This window comes from Pediculus humanus, genomic scaffold (assembly GCF_000006295.1).
Source record: "Pediculus humanus corporis 1103172107613 genomic scaffold, whole genome shotgun sequence".
NCBI classification, from domain to species: domain Eukaryota; kingdom Metazoa; phylum Arthropoda; class Insecta; order Psocodea; family Pediculidae; genus Pediculus; species Pediculus humanus.
In genome coordinates, this window is record NW_002987227.1 from 322077 (window position 1) to 341442 (window position 19366).

The following is a 19366-nucleotide window of genomic DNA, read 5'->3' on the forward strand; positions in this document are numbered from 1 at the left end:
GGAAAGAACAAAAAAAAAACTTTTTTCTTTTTTTTCCCGGTGGGAAATTTTTTTTTTTTTTTTTTTAATAAAAATGATGATTTACAATTATTTCCAGTACTTCTCCATTACCTAGTAATTATTCTTACATGAATATTATCTTAAGTGATTGCTTAAAGAAAAAAAAAAGTAAAAAAAAAAAACCAGTTTTGCGGTCTTTGGGCAGAAAAAGAAAGAAAGAAAAAAAAAAATTTCAAAACAATTTTCCTAAACTCATCATGACGAAATTCAATAAAATAATTACAAAAAATTGTTTGAAATAATAATAATAATAATAATAACATAAATAATTTTTTTTTTTTTTCAAAACTACTTTCTTATAAATTGCTTTAGACAATTACATAATAATAATAATAAATAAATAAAAAAAATTAATTTAAATAATAATAATAATTTTTATTAATTTTTAATATTTGCGAATCGTAAAATTTTATTTTAAACAATAATAATAATAATAATAATATTAATAATAATGGCAATTTCGGAATTAAAATAAATTTTTTTATTTATTGCGAAAGGAAATCATTATTAAATTTTTTTTTTTTTTAATAAAATATTTATGGAGTTTTGTAGTGTGTGGGTGTGCGCGTGTGTAGAGTTTTAACACAAACATGGATTCATAATAAAAATAAAAAATAAAAGATACAACTAATAAAAAAAAAAAAAAAAATTGTCTCATCATTTAATTGAAAACAATTGTAAGTCATGGGAATTTTAATGAGGAAATATTAGCCTAAGTGGCATCCATACTGAAAGGAGGTAGCGGTGAATGTCGGCATAATAATTAATAGGTACAGGTGAAAAAAGTCTGTCATGGAGTTGTTTTAATGTTTTACCATCATCTACAATAAACTTAAACCACTTTAGCGAATCATCGTCGACCGCCTAAAAAAAAAAAAAAAAATTTTTTTTTTTTAGATTCAAAAATTTCCTTTGTAAGTCATTCCGCCATCTTGATTAGTTTCAAAATATTTGAATTTTTTTTTTTTTTAACAAACGGTTTTGAATTTTTTTTTTATAAGCTTTCCATTGTTTTTTTTTTATGTTTAAAAAAATACAAAATAATAATAATAATAAAAAGTTGTAAATCATTGTTTGAACCCTTTCGTTCGTTATTTTTCTTTCTTTCTTTCTTTTAAACAAACAATATCAACATTTAAACTTTTTTTTTTTTTTAAATAAAAAATTTGTTGTGCAATTGTTTATATTGTTTATTGTTTATTAATAATTATTATAAATAAATAAAATTTTTTTTTTTTTTTTTTTCAGGGAGTTCATGAAAAATGAAGTTTTTTTGCGACGAAGTTGTTCTTTTTAGAGAGAAATTAAAAAACAAAAAAAGGAGAGAAAGAGATAGAGAGGGGGGATAGAGGGGAGGGGAGGAGAAGGAGGAGGACGGAGGAAAAAGAGTAAAAAAAGAAAAGGGAGAGAGGAAAAAGATTAAAAAACATTTTTTGTTTAAACGATAGGGAACTGACACAGCGATATTCGTCTAAGTGGCATGAGCGGTGTTTTAATAACAAAGTCAAATGTTATGAGGATGTAATGCTTTTTAGATATAATGTGTGGTGGGTACTTTTTTTTATGTGTGTGCCCTTTTCGTTTTTCTTTATTAAAAAAAAAAAAAAAAAAAAAAAAAAAAATTTAATATAACATTCTCATCATCATAAGAGTAAACTTATTTGTTTTCCTTTTTTTTTTCAACTAAAATATTTGACAAAAAAATATTATGGATACGTTAGAGAAAAAAAAAGGAAAATTTTATTAACTTTTTTTTTTTAATTATTATTATATATATATATATAGGATACAAAGGTTTTTTAAAAAGCTCTCATAATATTTTTTTCCCTAATTTTATTTTTTATTTTTTAACAAAATTTTAAAAGCAACGCGTTGAAAATGAATAAAAAAAAAAGTAAAACAATTGCTTCCTTCGGTGAATGTTTTAAAAAAAAAAAAAAATTTTTTTTTCCGCTCCGAATCGGAAAATTTAATGTTGTTTCAGCTTTTATTTTATTTTTTGACACTTTGAAAGCTGTAATTGAGTTTTGAGATGAAAAAACCATTAGTTTCTACAACGTCACAACTCCTCTTTTTTATTTTTTTTTATTCCTCTGATTTATATTAAAAAAAAAAAAAATTTTCATAATAATTTTTCTTTTTTTTATAACAAAAAGAAAATGGCTACGTATTTTAGTTACTTTTCCTTTATAAATATTTTTAGTCGTTTTATTACTACCTTAAAAATAATTAGTATATCTTATAGATTGATTTTCCACTAAAATATTAGTATATGTGTTGACCCAGGTGTTAAATTAACAATTCTCTTATACTAAAAAAAAAATATTTAAAAGTCATCATAGTCGAAGGGTGAAAAGAACAATCCTATCCTATCCTCCTCTAAATATATATATATAAATAAATAAAAGACAAAGATTTTTCAATTCCATTTAAATTATTATCAATATTATTATAATCATTCGACAGTTATTTAATATAAATAAATAATCAATTTTTTTTGTTTGTTTGTTGTTTTGTTTGTGTTTAACTTTTATTCATTGAAAAAAAATTTTCTTGGTTAGTTTCCTTTTTTAACGTACGCGAGTTATGATATTCTTCGGGTAAATTATTACAAATTTTAATTTTAATTTATTTTCAGGGGGCGGGGGGGTGAAAAAGGAAAAAAAAAAGAAAAATATTTTTACGAATGAAAGATGCACTTTTAATATTTTTTTTTTTTAAAAAAAAAAAAACAACATCTTTATTTTTAAAAGAAGTATAATATCATAAAAAATTGCTGATGTCATTGAGAAATGGAATGCCGAAAAGAAAAGATGGCGGGTAGACAAACAATCAAGTGTAGAGTTATCTTTGATTGACTGTCACGGTATTGAAATTTTTCCCTGTGGCATAAAAAAGTTTTTTTTTTTTTTTTCAACATCAAACAAAAATCAAGTCTTTTAATTATTTTGATTTGAGTTTTTTTTTATTTTTATTTGTATAGTTGTCAACAAAGATCGAGGTGTAAAAAAAAAAAAAAAATGATTTCGATTATACTCTCTCTCTCTCTCTCTCTCGTTTGATTGTTATTATTGTTGTTTTGTGTTCGCCAAGTTGGTTATAGAAAACTAATTGGGGCCAGCCCGAGTTTTTACAAAACATTCACAACTTCATTCAAATCCATCAATTATACAACTTTTGTTACGTAAATTTTTTTTCTTTTCTTTTCTTCCTTTTCATCTTTGCGTTTCTTCTTCTTCACACACACACACACACACACACACACACACACACACACACACACACACACACCCACAAGCAATGGCGGATCTTAACGTAAATATTTCTTTTGGAAAATGATATGAAAAGGTGTATATATTGTTTTTGTTATATACACACAAAATGAGAAAACCCCCCGAAAAAAAAAATTTTTTTTTATTTTTATTTTCCATGTGTTACGTAAATATTTGTAAAACGTTGTCGATGATGATGCCTGATACTCTCTAAGATACATTACAATAAATTAAACAACACTTATAACAACCACTTGACTATTTTTTTTGTTTTTTTTTTTTTTTTGTAAAACCCTAAAAATTTTTTTTTTTTAAATATATATATTCAATAGAATCAATATAAATAATTAATATTTATGTTTTAAATTTTACGTAAGTCGTACGTATTATTAAAATATAAATAAATAAAAACTGTAAACACAAATATATATTTAACGTGCAAAATATATATATATAAAAATAAAGGAAAAAAAAGGAAATATAAAGAAAGAAAAACAGAGAAACACTCCTTAAAAACTGCTGTTTTCTTTGGCATGTTATTTTAGATCCAAGTTTTTTCCCCACCTCCCCCCCCCATTTATAAGAGCAAAACAATCATGGCATTGTGCTTCCTGATGATGGTCAAGTGGCCAAGCCCAACCCGATCAACAAATTTTTTTTTTTTTTCTATTTGATTTTCAAATATTTTCTTTTATTTAGATTTTTATCGAACAATAATGTTTTTCATATTTTCCCTCACCTCTCCCTCTCCCCCGGATTTCTTTTTATTATTTATTATTATTTTTTTTTTATTTAGTGAAAAACTCATTGACAATTCAAACCTTTAAAACTAGAAACAAATAAATAATTTTTTTTTTTTACATTCACTTTTTAAATGTTTTGAAATAATTATTTTATCATTATTATTATCAAAGTTTTTTTTTTATGTAAAATTTCGTAAATAATTAATATTACAAAATTTTTTTATTAAATAATAATTTCATTATTATTGTTTTAGTAATCATGAGAATAAATAAATCAAAATATTTTTTTTTTTTGTGTAAAAGTTACATTTACAAAACAATGAGTTTTATTATTATTATTATTATTATTATTTAAAAGTTATTAAATAATAATTGAATTGAATAATAATAATAATAATTTCTTGAAGAACATCCTTTTAAAAAAAGGAAAAATATATTAATAAAATTAAAGTTTTCCGGAGTATTTTAAAAACATTTACGTTTTTATAATGGCGTGATCACGTAGCGTAAAAAATTCTCGATGGAGGAACCCCTCCCCCCATTACCCCCATTTCTCCACTCCCTCCTCATTCCCCCTCTCCTTCTTCCCCCCACGTTTATTTCAAACAATTTGCATACATTCGTTTAAATTCGTCTTCCATTCTTCTTTTCCCCCGAGGGCTTTACCAAAGTAAACTTCTCAATGCTGGAACCGTTTAAATCCTTTTTCATTAGGTTTTCAACATTTTTTTTTTGTGTTTTTGATTTCGAAAAAAAAAAAAAAACTTTTCTTTTCTTTTTTTTCTACTTCTTGAAAAAAATGTTTTAAATTAAATATTTTTCGAGTAACGTTGGCGTGAAAGAAAAAAAAAAGGTTATACCTGAATTTTATTTATTTATTTTGATTGTATTTCTTAATGATGCCGGTCAGACCTGGAGAACATATCCACACACACACACACACACACACACACACACATTTTATTTACAATTTTTTTTTTTGTTTGGATCCTTCAATCATTATAGCCAAACATAAATTATTTATTTTTATGTTGTTATTAATTTTTTTTATTTTTTTATTTTCAGATTATTTATTGACAAAAAGAAGAAGAAGAAGAAAAAGTTTTATGATTACTTTTTTTTTTTTAAATTGAATTACCGAGCGTGTTTCAATTTATTATTAGCCAAGAAATTAAAAAAAGAAAAAAATGGCGGCGAGGCGTTAACCCGTTGTCAGGTTGAGGGTCAAAATTATCCAGGTTTCCGCCCCTTATCAAAACTTTTTCCCAATTTACTACCTGTTAGAAGGTAAATGCGTGAAATATATATCTTTTGTCTTAAAAGGTATTATTCATTTATTTATTTATTTATTGAAATTTTATGTCATCCATTAAGGATGACTACACATACCTAACATAAAATTAACGGTTTCAATTTTTTTTTCTTTTTATTTAAAACGTGTGAGAAAATTATTATTATTATTATTCGATTGAGTACTTATGTAAATAAATTAAATTATTATTATTATTATTTTAAAAAAATGAAATCATCGATTTTTGAGGGAGGGGGCGAGGGGGAAAGTTTTTGAAAGGTAAAACTTAAAAAATCCGAGTCAATAAATTTTAAATTACATAACTTTTTAATAAAAATTATTAATATCGTGGATTTCAAAATCCCCCCAAAAAAATAAAAAAATAATTTCAAAATTTTTTGTACTTAATGTACTTAGAAAAAAAAAAAAAAAATTTGCGTTGGTAAACTAAAAAGTCAAATTAAATTACTCAATAATTTTTTTTTTTTTAATAAATTTTAAACTTTTTTCTTTTCTCTCATTCAAAGACTTTTGTTGGAAAAGAAATGAAAATTCGGAAGCAAAACATTTTTTTTTTTTGAAATATTATTTTTAAGAAGAAGAAAAAAAAGTAAATAATAATAATAATAATAATAATAATAATAATAATAAATTTTTTTTTTTGAAAATGGATGTAATTTAAAAAATATTGTTACCTGTAATTACTTTTTATGATTCATCATAATTATTTTACTTAATATTCTAAAAAGTTTATTATGGCGGTATCTGATATCATCTCTCTTTCTCTCTCTCTCTCTCTCTCTACATGTCGTATATAAAACAACACCGACGTGTATATGATAAAAAAAAAAATAAAAATTTATTTATATCATGCACGAATCCACCTCCAACTTTTTACTTTTACTCGAATTATTTTTATTTTAATGTTAGTAAAAAAAATTGTTTACGTTATACATCTTTTCTATATTTAATGTCAATTATTTTGGGGGGTAGAAGGGAGGTGAGGGGAGCGTAATCGAGTTTTATTGAATCACACTAAAATAAAACATTGAAAAAAAAAAATAAAAAAATTTGTCAATAAATGTGAGAGATTATAAATATATCTGGAGATTAAACTCAAATTTCCACCGTTAAAAAGTCATAATAATAATAATAATAATAAATAGAGTAAAAATGTACGTTTACTAATGAATTCTTTTGTTCAAAAGCATCGAGAGTTCCAGTTGAGCATCCGTTCGCAAGGCGTTCGCTCAACTATAAATGCTAACTGAATTGTAGCAAATGAGTTTTTATTATTGATTGTTCGACTAAAAACATGCTTCCTACAATTATCCCACCAGATTTTTTTTTTTTTTTAACTTTTTTTTTTTTGTCAAATCAAAAGAACAGAAAAAGGGGATGATTATTTATTTTCTGTCGACCCGTTCGTTCGTTTACGTATTAAAAAAAAAAAAAAAGTTATTAATTATTAAAAATAACATTTTTGTTTAAATTCAGCCATTTAAAAAAATTTTATTTAAAATGCGTTTGGTCACTAAATAAAAAAATTATCTTTATTTTTAATAGGCTTAAGAATAAATAAATTTCAATGAAAAATAATAATTATTATTATGAGGAAATAAATAATTTAAAAAAGTTTTTCTAAATACACTTGAATTATTCGCACAAATAAATAAAAATTTCGATACGAGTACTCTTAAAACATGTTTTTATTTTATTATTATTTTGGTTTTCAAATAAACTTGTATTCGAATGCACGTACATGAATAAATATTAACAATAATAATTTATAAATAAAAAAAAAAATTTTTTTTTTTCCAGTAAAAGTAACGCGACACACACACACACAAATACTTGATGGGCGTCAAAATGGTTTATAATGACTTACACTCGAATGGTAATGGAGTCCTGCTGTTCTTTATTTTCGATTCAAAAAAATTTTTTTTTCTTTTTTTTTTTATTTACTCTATGACAGTTTAGTGCGACTCAGTTAAAAAGTGAGCAATAATAGAATAATAATAAAATAAATAATTATAATCTTTATTTTTTTAAGAATAGGTAATAATATTAGTTTTAAAAATGGGTAACCATTTTTTTTTGTGTTATTTTCTATTATAAATTTTCCATAGCACTATACAGCGCGTAAATAATAATAATAATAATAATAATGGTAATGAAAATATTAAAAAAAACTTATAAAAACTTATGGGGGGAGAGAGAAAATGTTCGATAATTAATTAATTTACTGGTTAATTATTTTTTAAATTTACAATTTATTTAATATACATAATATTTAACTTTTTATTATCATAAATATTATTATTATTATAATGGCACATATAATTTTTTCTTGATTGAAATTTCCGCCAGATGTTACGACAAACATAAAACAAAAAAAAAAAATATTGATTTCAGGTTTGTTCGCGTTTGTTTGTTAATTTTTTTCTTTTTTTCCAGTTCATTTCAATAATTTTTGAAATTTTTGTAAATGTATAATATTTAGTAAATGTTGCTAAAAAGAATAATTTCCTACAGCGGAATAAATAAATAAATAAATAACCGTTAATAATCATAAATATGTTATGTGAAACCGGAAGGAAAATATTTTGAACATATTTTTATTTTAAAGGATTTAAAATGAGCCTAAATATTATATAAAGTGTCTGACCAGAATTTTTTTTTTTTGTTAGCATAATTAATTTAAATAAAAAGGAAAAAATCTCTGTCGGCCGTTAGCGTTTAAATATCATCCGGCGGAAATGCAATCGTTTTTAAATATTTTGTTAATTATTTTATAGGAAAAAAAAAAAAAACAAACTCACTTATCACTATGTTTCTTCGTTTTTCAAATTGATTGGAGACAATTCTCCCGATAATGAATTTTGTTGTTGCAATAATTTTTGCTGATGATGCTGTTGCGCCGCAATTAATCTTTGCTCGTAAATTTTATTTACTATATGTTGTTGTTGTTCCATAAATGATAGGCTTCCTGTCGGTAGCATAGCCATCGGATGTATTATTCCCGTTTGACGAATCCAAAATGGTAACTGAGGAGAACGCCTTTGGGTTTCGTTAGAAAAATTCGATTCGATAGGTGATACCCTGAGCGGAGAAGTTTCTTCTTCTTTGTTAAAAGACGTTGATAATGCGGGGGATGGAGTTGATGTTTGACGATTTTCTATTATCGATAAGTCTTTAACGAATAATCTTTGGTTAGGTGAATCAGGTAAATCATTTTTTATTCTATTCCTTCCGGTGCGATTCAATTTCGAACAGCTTTGAGACACTTCTTTCGAATTCGCCACGGCTGCTAAATCTTCATTAACTACGTCTATATCGTCGTCGCCTTCTATTTCGTCACCGTCGCTTGACAAATAACCGTCTTCGTACTTTCGTGGATGCTTCACGTTGACTTCTTCTTCTTCTTCGTCGGGCGCGAGAAGAGAAGCAACATCGAATTGTCTTTTACGTGTTAAATTCTGTATGGGTGGAAATAGGCTAGACGTAGTTAAACCTAAACTGGAACCGACCGTCGGCCACGAGCAAAGTCCAGGTATCGGCACTCTCGGAGGCGGAGGTGTTATCGGTACGGGTGGAGGACTCGGACTATCGTCTGGTTCTTCGTCGACGGCTAAACCCATATGTTTTCTCACCTTTCTTTGTGCTTTTCGCCTTCTAAAATCACCCTTTTTGAAGTCTTCCACGTTTGCCGGGTGAATCGCCCAATAATGACCTTTCCCGTTGGCACTTCTACCCGCTTTAACAAAACAATCGTTTAACGATAAATTGTGCCTTATTGAATTTCGCCATCCGGGACCCCTGGATCTAAAATAAGGATAATTATCCAATATGTATTGATATATATCGGAAAGGACCAGCTTTCCCTCGGGAGAAGAAAGTATGGCCATTGCGATTAAACCGATGTAGCTGTGTTGAGGTTTCGGTTCTTCCGGTTGAAAGACTCGATTGTGAAATAACGACATTTGCAATGCCAAACGAGGATTATAGGGATAACCCGGGCAAAACGGGAGCTGATTATTATAATGTCCGAAATTGGAAAACCGCAATCTTTCAACTACGGCATAATTGTACAGTTGAAGTCTATATTGATCGACCGGTAGCAAAGAAGATGGCGTACGAACGTTTGAAAACGGATGAGCATTATTTTCATCAAATGTTTAACTCCCGAAACTGAATAAGCAGCACTGGAGTCGTTGGTGCCATGTTCGGCGATGGTACGGGACTCTGATTGCTGCACATTTATTTACTATTATTTTCGACACATTTCACTTAATCCTCCACTTTAAAACAATCAATTTCAAAAACCGAAAAAAAATATATTTCCACTGTTGAAAAACAAAAACAAAAAAAAAAATATTCGTAAAACAATTCTTCAACCGAAAACATTAATTTACCGGCAAAATCATAAATCAACTGATTCTCACATCTTTTCATTCCTCCAGCAACTTAAGCTCCGCCCATTCAAAACTTAAAAAAACTCATTCTAAAATGAACTCGTCAATTCGATTTTTTACAATTGAACACAATTCTTTTAAAACTTTGTTTGTAATTTTGAAACTCAAACTTTTTATTCATTTTAAATTGATTACAAATGACAATTTATCTTATATTAGTAAAGGTAACATCTTATATTTATTAAAAATTTTCCTCAGAGTTTCCCTTTTTCGGAGTGCCAGTTACATATTAAACACAAAATCACCTAACTCCAGTACTTTATATATATATACTACTTTTCTTTTTTTTATTCAATCAAAACTGTTTCGCATCATTTTTGTTTTCTTTTTCTTTTTTTTTATTACTTGACTTTTCTTTTTTTTTCGAAAGGATTTTAAAAAGATTTATTAGAAATTTAAAAAACCATCACAATACTATTTACTCATACGTAATTTTTATATATAAAAAAAAAAAAAACTTTTTCCTAAATTTCTTTTCTATTTTGAATATTTCACAAACTTTAATCATTTATATAGAATTTTAATATAATAATAATAATATTAATCATTACAGTCATTACAATAATAATTATATAATCCGATCGGATTTATTTATTTTTAATTATTATTTAGAAAGAAAAAAATCCATAACAAAAAAAAAGAAAAACATGGATTAATACGTATTAGAATCCGAACAAAATAAAACATTAAATTCCCTCTTAGTCTCTGATTGGTTCGTTTTGGACGCTGGAGGCAATTCAAAATCAATATCAAAAATGATTCCGAATCATTAAATATAAATACAATGAAAATTTTCTCATTTATTATTGGTATATTAAAATAAAATCTTAATACTTTTTCTTTTTAGAAGCTTTTTTTTTTTATTTTAAACAATTTTTTATGGAAACCATAAAAAAAAAAAAAAAAATCGGTTTTATTTTTTGTATAAGTAGAGTTCTTTGGAAATGTTTTTTTTTTTTTTTTTCTGTGTTTGTGTTTGTTAAAGAAAAGTTGAAGCATGATTAAAATATTATTTTTACTTTAAAATAGGAAAAAGGATTTTAAAGAAGACTAAAAATATTCAACGTGATATTTGAATGAAAACATTTACTGTATGAAAAGAGAGAGAGAGAGAAAGAAAATAGAAAAGCGTAACACACACACACACGTATACATAATTAAAATTTGTATTTAGTAGCAATGTTTTCTTTACATAAATTATTAAAAGTTTATTATTATTATTATTATTATTATTATTATGAAACACGATGGATGGGGCTCACAAGATAATTATCTAGTAGTAGTAGTAGTAGGTTAAAATCCTTTTAGACAACCACCAACCAACCCTCATCATCATCGTTTCGTTTAAAAAAAAAAAAAAAAAAAGAAAATTTCTTCATTGATGCCTTCAAAAGAGTTTTGTAAATTAAAATTGCTCTTTGATTAATCTCATTTACAAATTATCTGAAAATCTAACCGCAAAATTACAAGGCCCGGAAAAAAAAAAAAAACCCGACGAGCGTAAGGCTCGGTCAATAAAAAGGGTTGACGGTGGTTGGCAACAATGATGATGATGATGATGACCCTCTTAAAGGTTGACAATAACAATTTTTAGCTTCTCCAATTTCTTCATTTGTGGTCTCCTTAATCCCGTATTATATATTAAAAACCCTTTTGACAAATCTTTTGTTCGCTTGGTAAATATTTACTTTAGCTCTCTCTCTCTCTCTGTTCTAGGGTCCCTAGGGTTCGACGAAGCCTTATGCATAATTGTTTAAAAAACTTTCGGTAAAATTGTCTTTTTTTAATAATAATTTCAATATCAAAAATTTTTCCCCGTTTTTTTCTTTTTTTTAATTACATTTAACATTTACCTTTTTTTCTTTTTTAACGATTAATTAATTTCCCCCCCTCCCCATTTATTTAACTGAAAATTTACATCGCTACAAGTATATATGTGCAAGAGGAAAAAAAAAATTAATTTTTTTAAAAATATATTCGAACATAGAACATTTCAATATGAAAGTAAAATCTAAAATATTGATTTGGTGGTTGTGAAAAAAAAAAAGTAAAAAGAGCGCAAGCGATCCAAATCATCCGTTTTTCTTTTACTCGACACACACACACACACACGCATACACACGCACACACACAAAACGAAGTTTTCTGAGGAAAATAAGATTAGAAACATATATATGTAGGGTGTAACTAAGAACCGGAAGTATCTGTCTATAAAATAAAGTTAAAAGGTGTATCCAAACGTAGTAGCAGTAGCAGTAGTAGTAGTAGTAGTAGTAGGAGATAGGAGTGATGAATTACAATTGAATTCCGTTTAGATAATTGTCATGATATATATTTTTTTTTGGGTAAATTAATGACGAACGTCGTTCTCATCACAGTCGACATCTTTGTAAATTTTCCCTTTCGAATAAAATTGTCAAATGGGGGGAAAAAAAAATCAAAATGATCATCACTCACGTGGAAAATACAACCAATGATGATAATTATTATTACGATTAATAATAATAATAATAATAATAATAATATTTTAACAAATTTTTAAGTAAATTTTTGTTGTTTTTGTTACAAAATTAAAAATTTTCACACGGAAATGAAATAATAATAATAATAATAATTTTAAAACAAATTACAAACGTTACGTACCTTTTTTTTATAAATAATATCCATCCAATGACGTAACATTCACAACATAAATATTATTATTATTATTATTTTTTTTTTGAATGACAAGTTTTCAAAAGAAAAATTATTTTTCGGGTTTATTCTAAGGATGGATTCAGGTAGGCAATTACAACGGTCATAAAATACGTTATAAGGTTTATTTATTATTATTATTATTATTATTATTATTATTATTATTTTTATTGAAAAAAAAAATTAGTTTAAATAAATTATTTATTCCTGTTGAAAAGGAAATTTTTTTAAAAATAGGTAAACACTTGAATAAAAAAATATTAAAGCCAATAAAACAGGAAGGTTTTTATATAATTCGAATCCATGTGGCTAATAATAATAATAATAATAATAATATGAAACTTTTATTGTGGGGCTAAACAATAAAAAAAAAAAAAAAATTTACTCAATAAAATAAATAAATTCGCATATAAAAAAAAAATTGGTTTGTTATAATTTTTTTCGGTGAGGCCACACGTGGAATTTTTATATATATATACCGCACTCAAATGTAAAAATGTCTTCATCATTCAGGTATGGTCCCAACCAAACATAATGTCAGAGAATTTCAATCTCGATGACACTTTGCTTTTTATTTTATTGTTACAAGGGGATTATAATTGTCACAACACTTCGTTGTAATTGGAGAGTTTTTTTTTTTTTTGCAAATTTTAAATTCATTGTCAGATTCAATTATTCAATGCCACAAGTTGTGAAGAAATTCTTTTTTTTTTGTTTGTTATTGAAATGATGGTTTTGTCAAAGATCTTACCATTTCATTCAATCTTTGCTGATGCTGTCGCTACTGCTGCCTTCTCTTTCTTTCTTTCAACAAACTATCAAACCTTTTGTAAAAATAAAATTTTGTTTTGATGTTGAAAATAAAAAATTATATTTTCTTAAGGTTCTCTAATAAAATAAATAGATAATTATTAATATTTTCGTATTTACAAAGTTTTACATAATGTTTCATTTTATTAAATATTTTTAAATAACACGCGTGTAAAAAAAAAAAATATTTTTTTGTTGGGGGTTTTCTGGTGTCAGGTTTTTGACATTATTGTTATAATTGAAAAATTGGCCGTTATATAAAAAGAAAATAATAAAATTTACGAATGCTCGAGTTACTTTATCACACCCTCTCTTATATATATTTATGGCACAAAAGAAGAGAATTTATTCAATTAATGATGTAGGACGTTTTTACTCATGTTTCTTCTAACTGATTATTTATTGCATCATTGATTCAACATAAATTTTCCTTAAAAATAAAACAAATTTTTTTTTTTTTTTACAAGTTAAAACAATATATATATATTTCGCTTGTGTTATTGTTAAGTTAGTATTTGGCCGTGTGTAAATTAAATGTCGGCTTCCTGAGTAGTAGTAAAAAAAAAAAAAAAAATTTTTTTTTTTTTTTTTAGATATAATTAAAAGCCTGTTTCTTCGAGTAGTAACCAACTCACATCAAAGATTTCAAATAATTTCATTATGTATCTGAAAGTGTGCAAAGTGCTTTCTTAATTGACTTTTAAACATTTGCCCACCTATCGTATAATTTTTAGTTTATTCCTTTTTTTAATTTAATAATAATATTTTTTTTAAAAAAAAAAAAAACTTTGTCGGTTATGAGTAATAATAATAATATTTTTAACACGCACACAGACACTATAAAATCAAGTTGATCATATTTCCCCCTCCCCTTCCCTTCCCGTTTTCCTTACTGGGGGGGTTGTTGTTTTAATAAAACAATTTTACATTCACAAAACGAAAAAAAGTTATTATTGATTTATTAATAAAATGAACAAATGACAAGAAGCTGGAAGCCAAAAAAAGGAAAGAAAAATTTACTCGAATAAAAACCCCTCCAGAGAATTTTCTCCAGAGACCAATTTTCGTATTTACATTTATTAGCAACTGGATATATAAGCTAATCATTGGTTATGGATAAAATTTTAACCTTTTTTTTTCTCTGTTGCTGTCGTCTTATAAAACCTGAAACTTAACGTTTTTTTTTTTTTTTAAATAATTTTTTTCTCTCATTTTGTTTTTTTTTTATATATTAAACATAAATAATTAAAGTTTAATAATAATAATAATAATATATTTTTTTTTTTTTTATAAAAAAAAGGGAAAAAAGAAACAATGTTTTATAAATGGGAAAAAGAGCTTTTAGAAAGAAAAAAGAAAAAAAAGGATCTAATGGTGGAAAGCATAGGTCGGCGGCAGATGTCACCGTTTCCAACCGCTTATTATTTCGTTACGTAATTCACCCTCCATTTTGCAGCCACCACCGGTTCGGGGGGTTGTTTCCTAAATACTCCTTGTCTTTTTCAATTTATTTAAATTCTACATCATACTATCTCGATTTACAATCGAATACATAACAGTACTAATATATATTTATTTATAAATAAACGAAATCAATTAAAAATTTTCCTTTTTTTTTTAAATATCAATTGGAACATTTTTCTTTTCCAGTTTTAGTTTCCAGAAAATATTATTTTATATACATATATATATATATATAAATAATTTCTGCTTTTTTTTATAATAAACGATAAAAGTAAATTTAACTTTCGAGTGAATGAATGAAGGAAATAAAAATTGTGAGATGATGGTGAAAAGGAGGAGGGATGATTTTAGTTCCAGGAAACAAGTTAAAAGGCTTGGAAAAAAAATCCAATAGTTCAAAAAGAAGAGAAAGCTTCTTCTTCTTCTTCTTGAAATGAATGTTCAGGAAATAATTCACAAAAGCTAAAATATTATTTTTCTTTAAAAAAGAAAAAAAAAAAAAAAGGAAAAATTACCCCGATAATGAAAATTCTTTCCTCTTGTCATAAAATTCAAAAAAATATATAAATCGATGAAAATTTTAGGAAAATGACGACAAAGAGTTTTATTATTATTATTATTATATTTAAATAAATAAAAACATAAAAAAAAAATGAATGAATTATATATATGTGTATCACGTGATGATAAAATGGAGGAGAAAGGAATAAGTAGCATTCATCATTATTATTTAATGTTATTTAAATTTAAAATAAATGGTTTCCTTTTTTTTTTTTTATTTAGAAAACTTGAACTAATTTTTATTAAACTAATAATAATAATAATAATAATAATATTTTTTAAGTGAAAATAAGAAATTTTTTTTTTAAATGTAAACGAAATGAATTGCAATTTAAATTTTGAGGTACGATAAATTCCCAGATTACCATTTTCCGTTTATTATATAGTTTCAATTGTTTATTGAAGAAAATTTTTTTTTATAATTCGGCCCACTTATCTCACGCAATTTCTATTTAAATAATAATAATAATAATAATTTTTTATTACTTTTTGTTCGTTAATATATGAGAAAAAAAAAAAATTTATTGTTAATAAATGAAAATTAAATTCCTAATTACTTACCTTTCTATAATGAGTACCGTAATAAGTATATTAAAAAGCATTTAAATTATTTATTATTATTATTATTTTAAAATAACATTTATTGTTTATAACGAATTCAAAAAAAAATAAAATTTGATTAATAATAATAATAATAATAATACATGAAAAAAATTATTGAAAAGAAAAAAAAAAGTTAATTGATAGTCGTCAGCTTAAATTTTTTTTTTTTTACAATAAATTATTTTTTATGAATCGGATAATATTTATGAGAGGGAGGGGAAGGGGGGGGGAGAGAGAGGGAGAGAGAGAGAGGGGGGAGAGAGAGGCAGGGAAATTTTTTTTTTTTTTCCTCCTTGATTAAAGATTAGAAAACGAAAAAATTAATGTAAAAGTTGCAAATGATTCGAAGGGGAAAAATCCAGGCAACGTAATCCTCCGGTAAGAAAAAAAAAAAAAAACGGTTTCCTTATTTCCCAAGCGACTTTTAGAAAATGAGCTTATCGTTTCCTTTTCTTTTCTTTTCTTTTTTTTTTCTTTTTCAGGTAGATGATGTTTCTTTTATACATTTATAACTTATACAATTTTCTTTTTTTTTCAATAAAACTATATATATATATATTTTTGTTTGTATTATATAATATATATAAAACGAAAATTATTAACATAATTAAATTTTAATATTTAAATAAAAGAAAAATTTTATTTATTTAGTTATAAAACAATTATAGTATTATACTAAAAGTAATAATAATAATAATAATATTAAAAATTAAATTTTTTTTTCAGCGATTAATAAAAAAAAAGAAACCATGGAGGTCTTTAAGTATCTTAGGAATTAAATTATTGTTAAATCAAAGACTGCTGAGCTATTGGGAAAAGGAAAACGATGAAGCTCATCTCCAGGCAGGCAGTCAGGCTGACTGGAATAAAAGTTTTCCCCGCAATTCGTCAACGTTCAATTGTTAACAACTCTGGAACCGGAATCGTTAAAAAAAAAATTTTCTCAGTCTTCCCATTATTATTATTATTATTATTTGTTCATTCTTTTCATTTTATATAAATCAAACGTTGTCGAATTATTATTTTATTTTATTTAATAAATGTTTCTATCGCTTTTCTTTTTTTTTCCTTATCAGTCACAATTTTTATGTATACAGGTACGTAGGTACGTATACATACATAAAAATTAAATAATTTAAATAAAAAAAATAAGAATATTATCCTTGAATCCTTGGTTTTAATATAGATAACATAATATAAAACACGATTAGAGGATTTCTTACATTGTGGGATAATGGAATTAGAGACTACTTAACTCTCTGTGAAACCCTCGAGGGATTTCTTAATAATAATAATAATAATAATAATAATAATAATAATAATAATAATAATACCCTCATTCAACACCTTTTTTTTACATCCACCCGCGTTATATTTTACCATTTTACCATTTTTTTTCTCTTTCTTATATTTTATTTTTATATATTTATATTTATTATTATTATTAATATTATTCGCATTTATTAAAATTTAGAAAAAACGCACGAAATTAACAAATTAAATTTTTTTTAAATTTACAACATTTTCCTGTTGTTGTTGTAATTATTTTATTTAAAAAAAAGTAAACCGAGATGGTGACAAACAAACAAACAAACAAACAAATCTTTTCATTTAAAAAAAAAGAAAAAAATTTTTTTTTTTTTTTAATTGAATTGTATTTGCCGGTCAAAATGTTTAATAATAATAATAATAATATTTATTAGTTTTGTATGTCCTTTTGTGTCCTTTTCCGGATAAAAATTTTTAACAAACAACTTATTGACAGGAAATGGAATCATTCAATAACAACAACAACAACAAAAAAAATTTTTTTTTTTTTTTTTTACCTCGAAAATATTTCATTTATAAGACTTATTGTCGTGATAATAATAATAATGTTACACACATAATTTTTTTCTTCTTTTTGTGTGTAAGAAGTTAATAATAAAATGAATAACATTATTAAAAATATATTTAAATTTAAAAAAAAAGAGAGAGAACTTGTGAAAAAATTTTTTTTTATAATAATAATAAATTAAAATTTGTCTTTTTATTAATTTTTTTTAAAAACTTTTTTAATTATTATTATTATTCTTTTTTTTTTTTAGATTTTCCAAACGCATCCGGTTTAATAAATTTATTAATTGTTATTAAATATTTAAATAAATAAATAAAAAGGAAATTTTTTTTTTTCCAGTAGCAGATAAATATTTGTAACCATCATTCGTGTGTAAATAATAATAATGATTCTTATTTATTTATTTATTGAAAAAAAAAAAAATTTGACAACTTTTTTTTAGATGAGCCTTTTTTGTTTCTTTTGTAAAAATTTCAAGAGGTTGTGTCCTTTCTATGTGATCAAAAATAAACAAGTCAGTTAGAAGTTTTTCTTTCCTTTTTTTTCAGTCAAAAACGTACAATTAAATTTTTTTTTTTTTTAATTCTTAAAAAGAATAATAATTTTTTGACATTTTTTTGGAGAAGAAGAAGAAGAAGAAGCCGAAGAAGCAATGTCACCTGGAAATTATTTAAAAAACCTTTTTGATCCTTTTTTTTTTTTCATATATATGAAAGTAAAAGATTAAGAATAATAATTATAATAGAGTTTTTTTTTTTTTTTTTTTTTAAATAATCCGACATTAATTAAATTCCGGTTGTTTTTTTGTATTTATGTTAAAAATGTGTTTTTTTCTGCTTTTAACTTTTTTAGCAGAAACATTTATAATCATTATTATTATAGTTTTTTTTTAGGTTAATAATGGTAAGTGTGAAGATTTAAAAAATAACTTAATGATTATGAAAAATATTAACACCTGTTTATTAACTACCAACAAAGTCTTTTTCAACTTCCTTCTTTTTTTCTAAAAAAAAAATTTTAAGATAATTATCTTAAGAACTTTTGGTTTGATTGTTTTGTTGACAACCATCATTTTTTACACAATAAAAATATCTTTGATATGATCAATTTAACAAATTTTTTTTTTTTTTTTCAATAACTTTTATATTTGACAATAAATATTATCAGACTTTTCGTCGACATATTTTTTTTTTTTTTTTTGGAAAATATGGTCAGTGTAATTATAAAATAAATTTTTTAAAATCTATCATAACTTCTTTCAGTTATGAAAAATCATAAAAATGTATTGGAATGGAAAACTAATAAAGAAATGGGGTTTATTGAATATATACTAAAATTTAATGAATTGTAATATATATAAATAATTTGTAATATATGTATATACATGTATATAAATGTTTGAAGAATATTCGAGAATATGTTTAACCTTTTTTGGGTGCACAAAAACCTTAAAAAGAAAAGAAAAAAAATTTTTTATTAATTTATTTATTAAATGTAGTATATCTTATGAAGTTTTTGTAGTATCGACTTTAAATTTACGAGTTGCGCGGTAAATA

The 19366-nt window shown here is 24.5% G+C and overlaps 1 protein-coding gene across 1 annotated transcript; it reads right to left on the reverse strand.

Moving 5' to 3' along the window:
- Positions 1-8194: 8194 nt before the first annotated feature.
- Positions 8195-9626, reverse strand: Phum_PHUM244390 (Meiosis-specific transcription factor mei4, putative; the record flags this gene model as incomplete). Its single annotated transcript, XM_002426207.1, has 2 exons — positions 8195-9467; positions 9550-9626. The coding sequence occupies 2 exons, from the start codon at positions 9624-9626 to the stop codon at positions 8195-8197; spliced, it is 1350 nt and encodes a 449-aa protein (XP_002426252.1).
- Positions 9627-19366: the final 9740 nt, after the last annotated feature.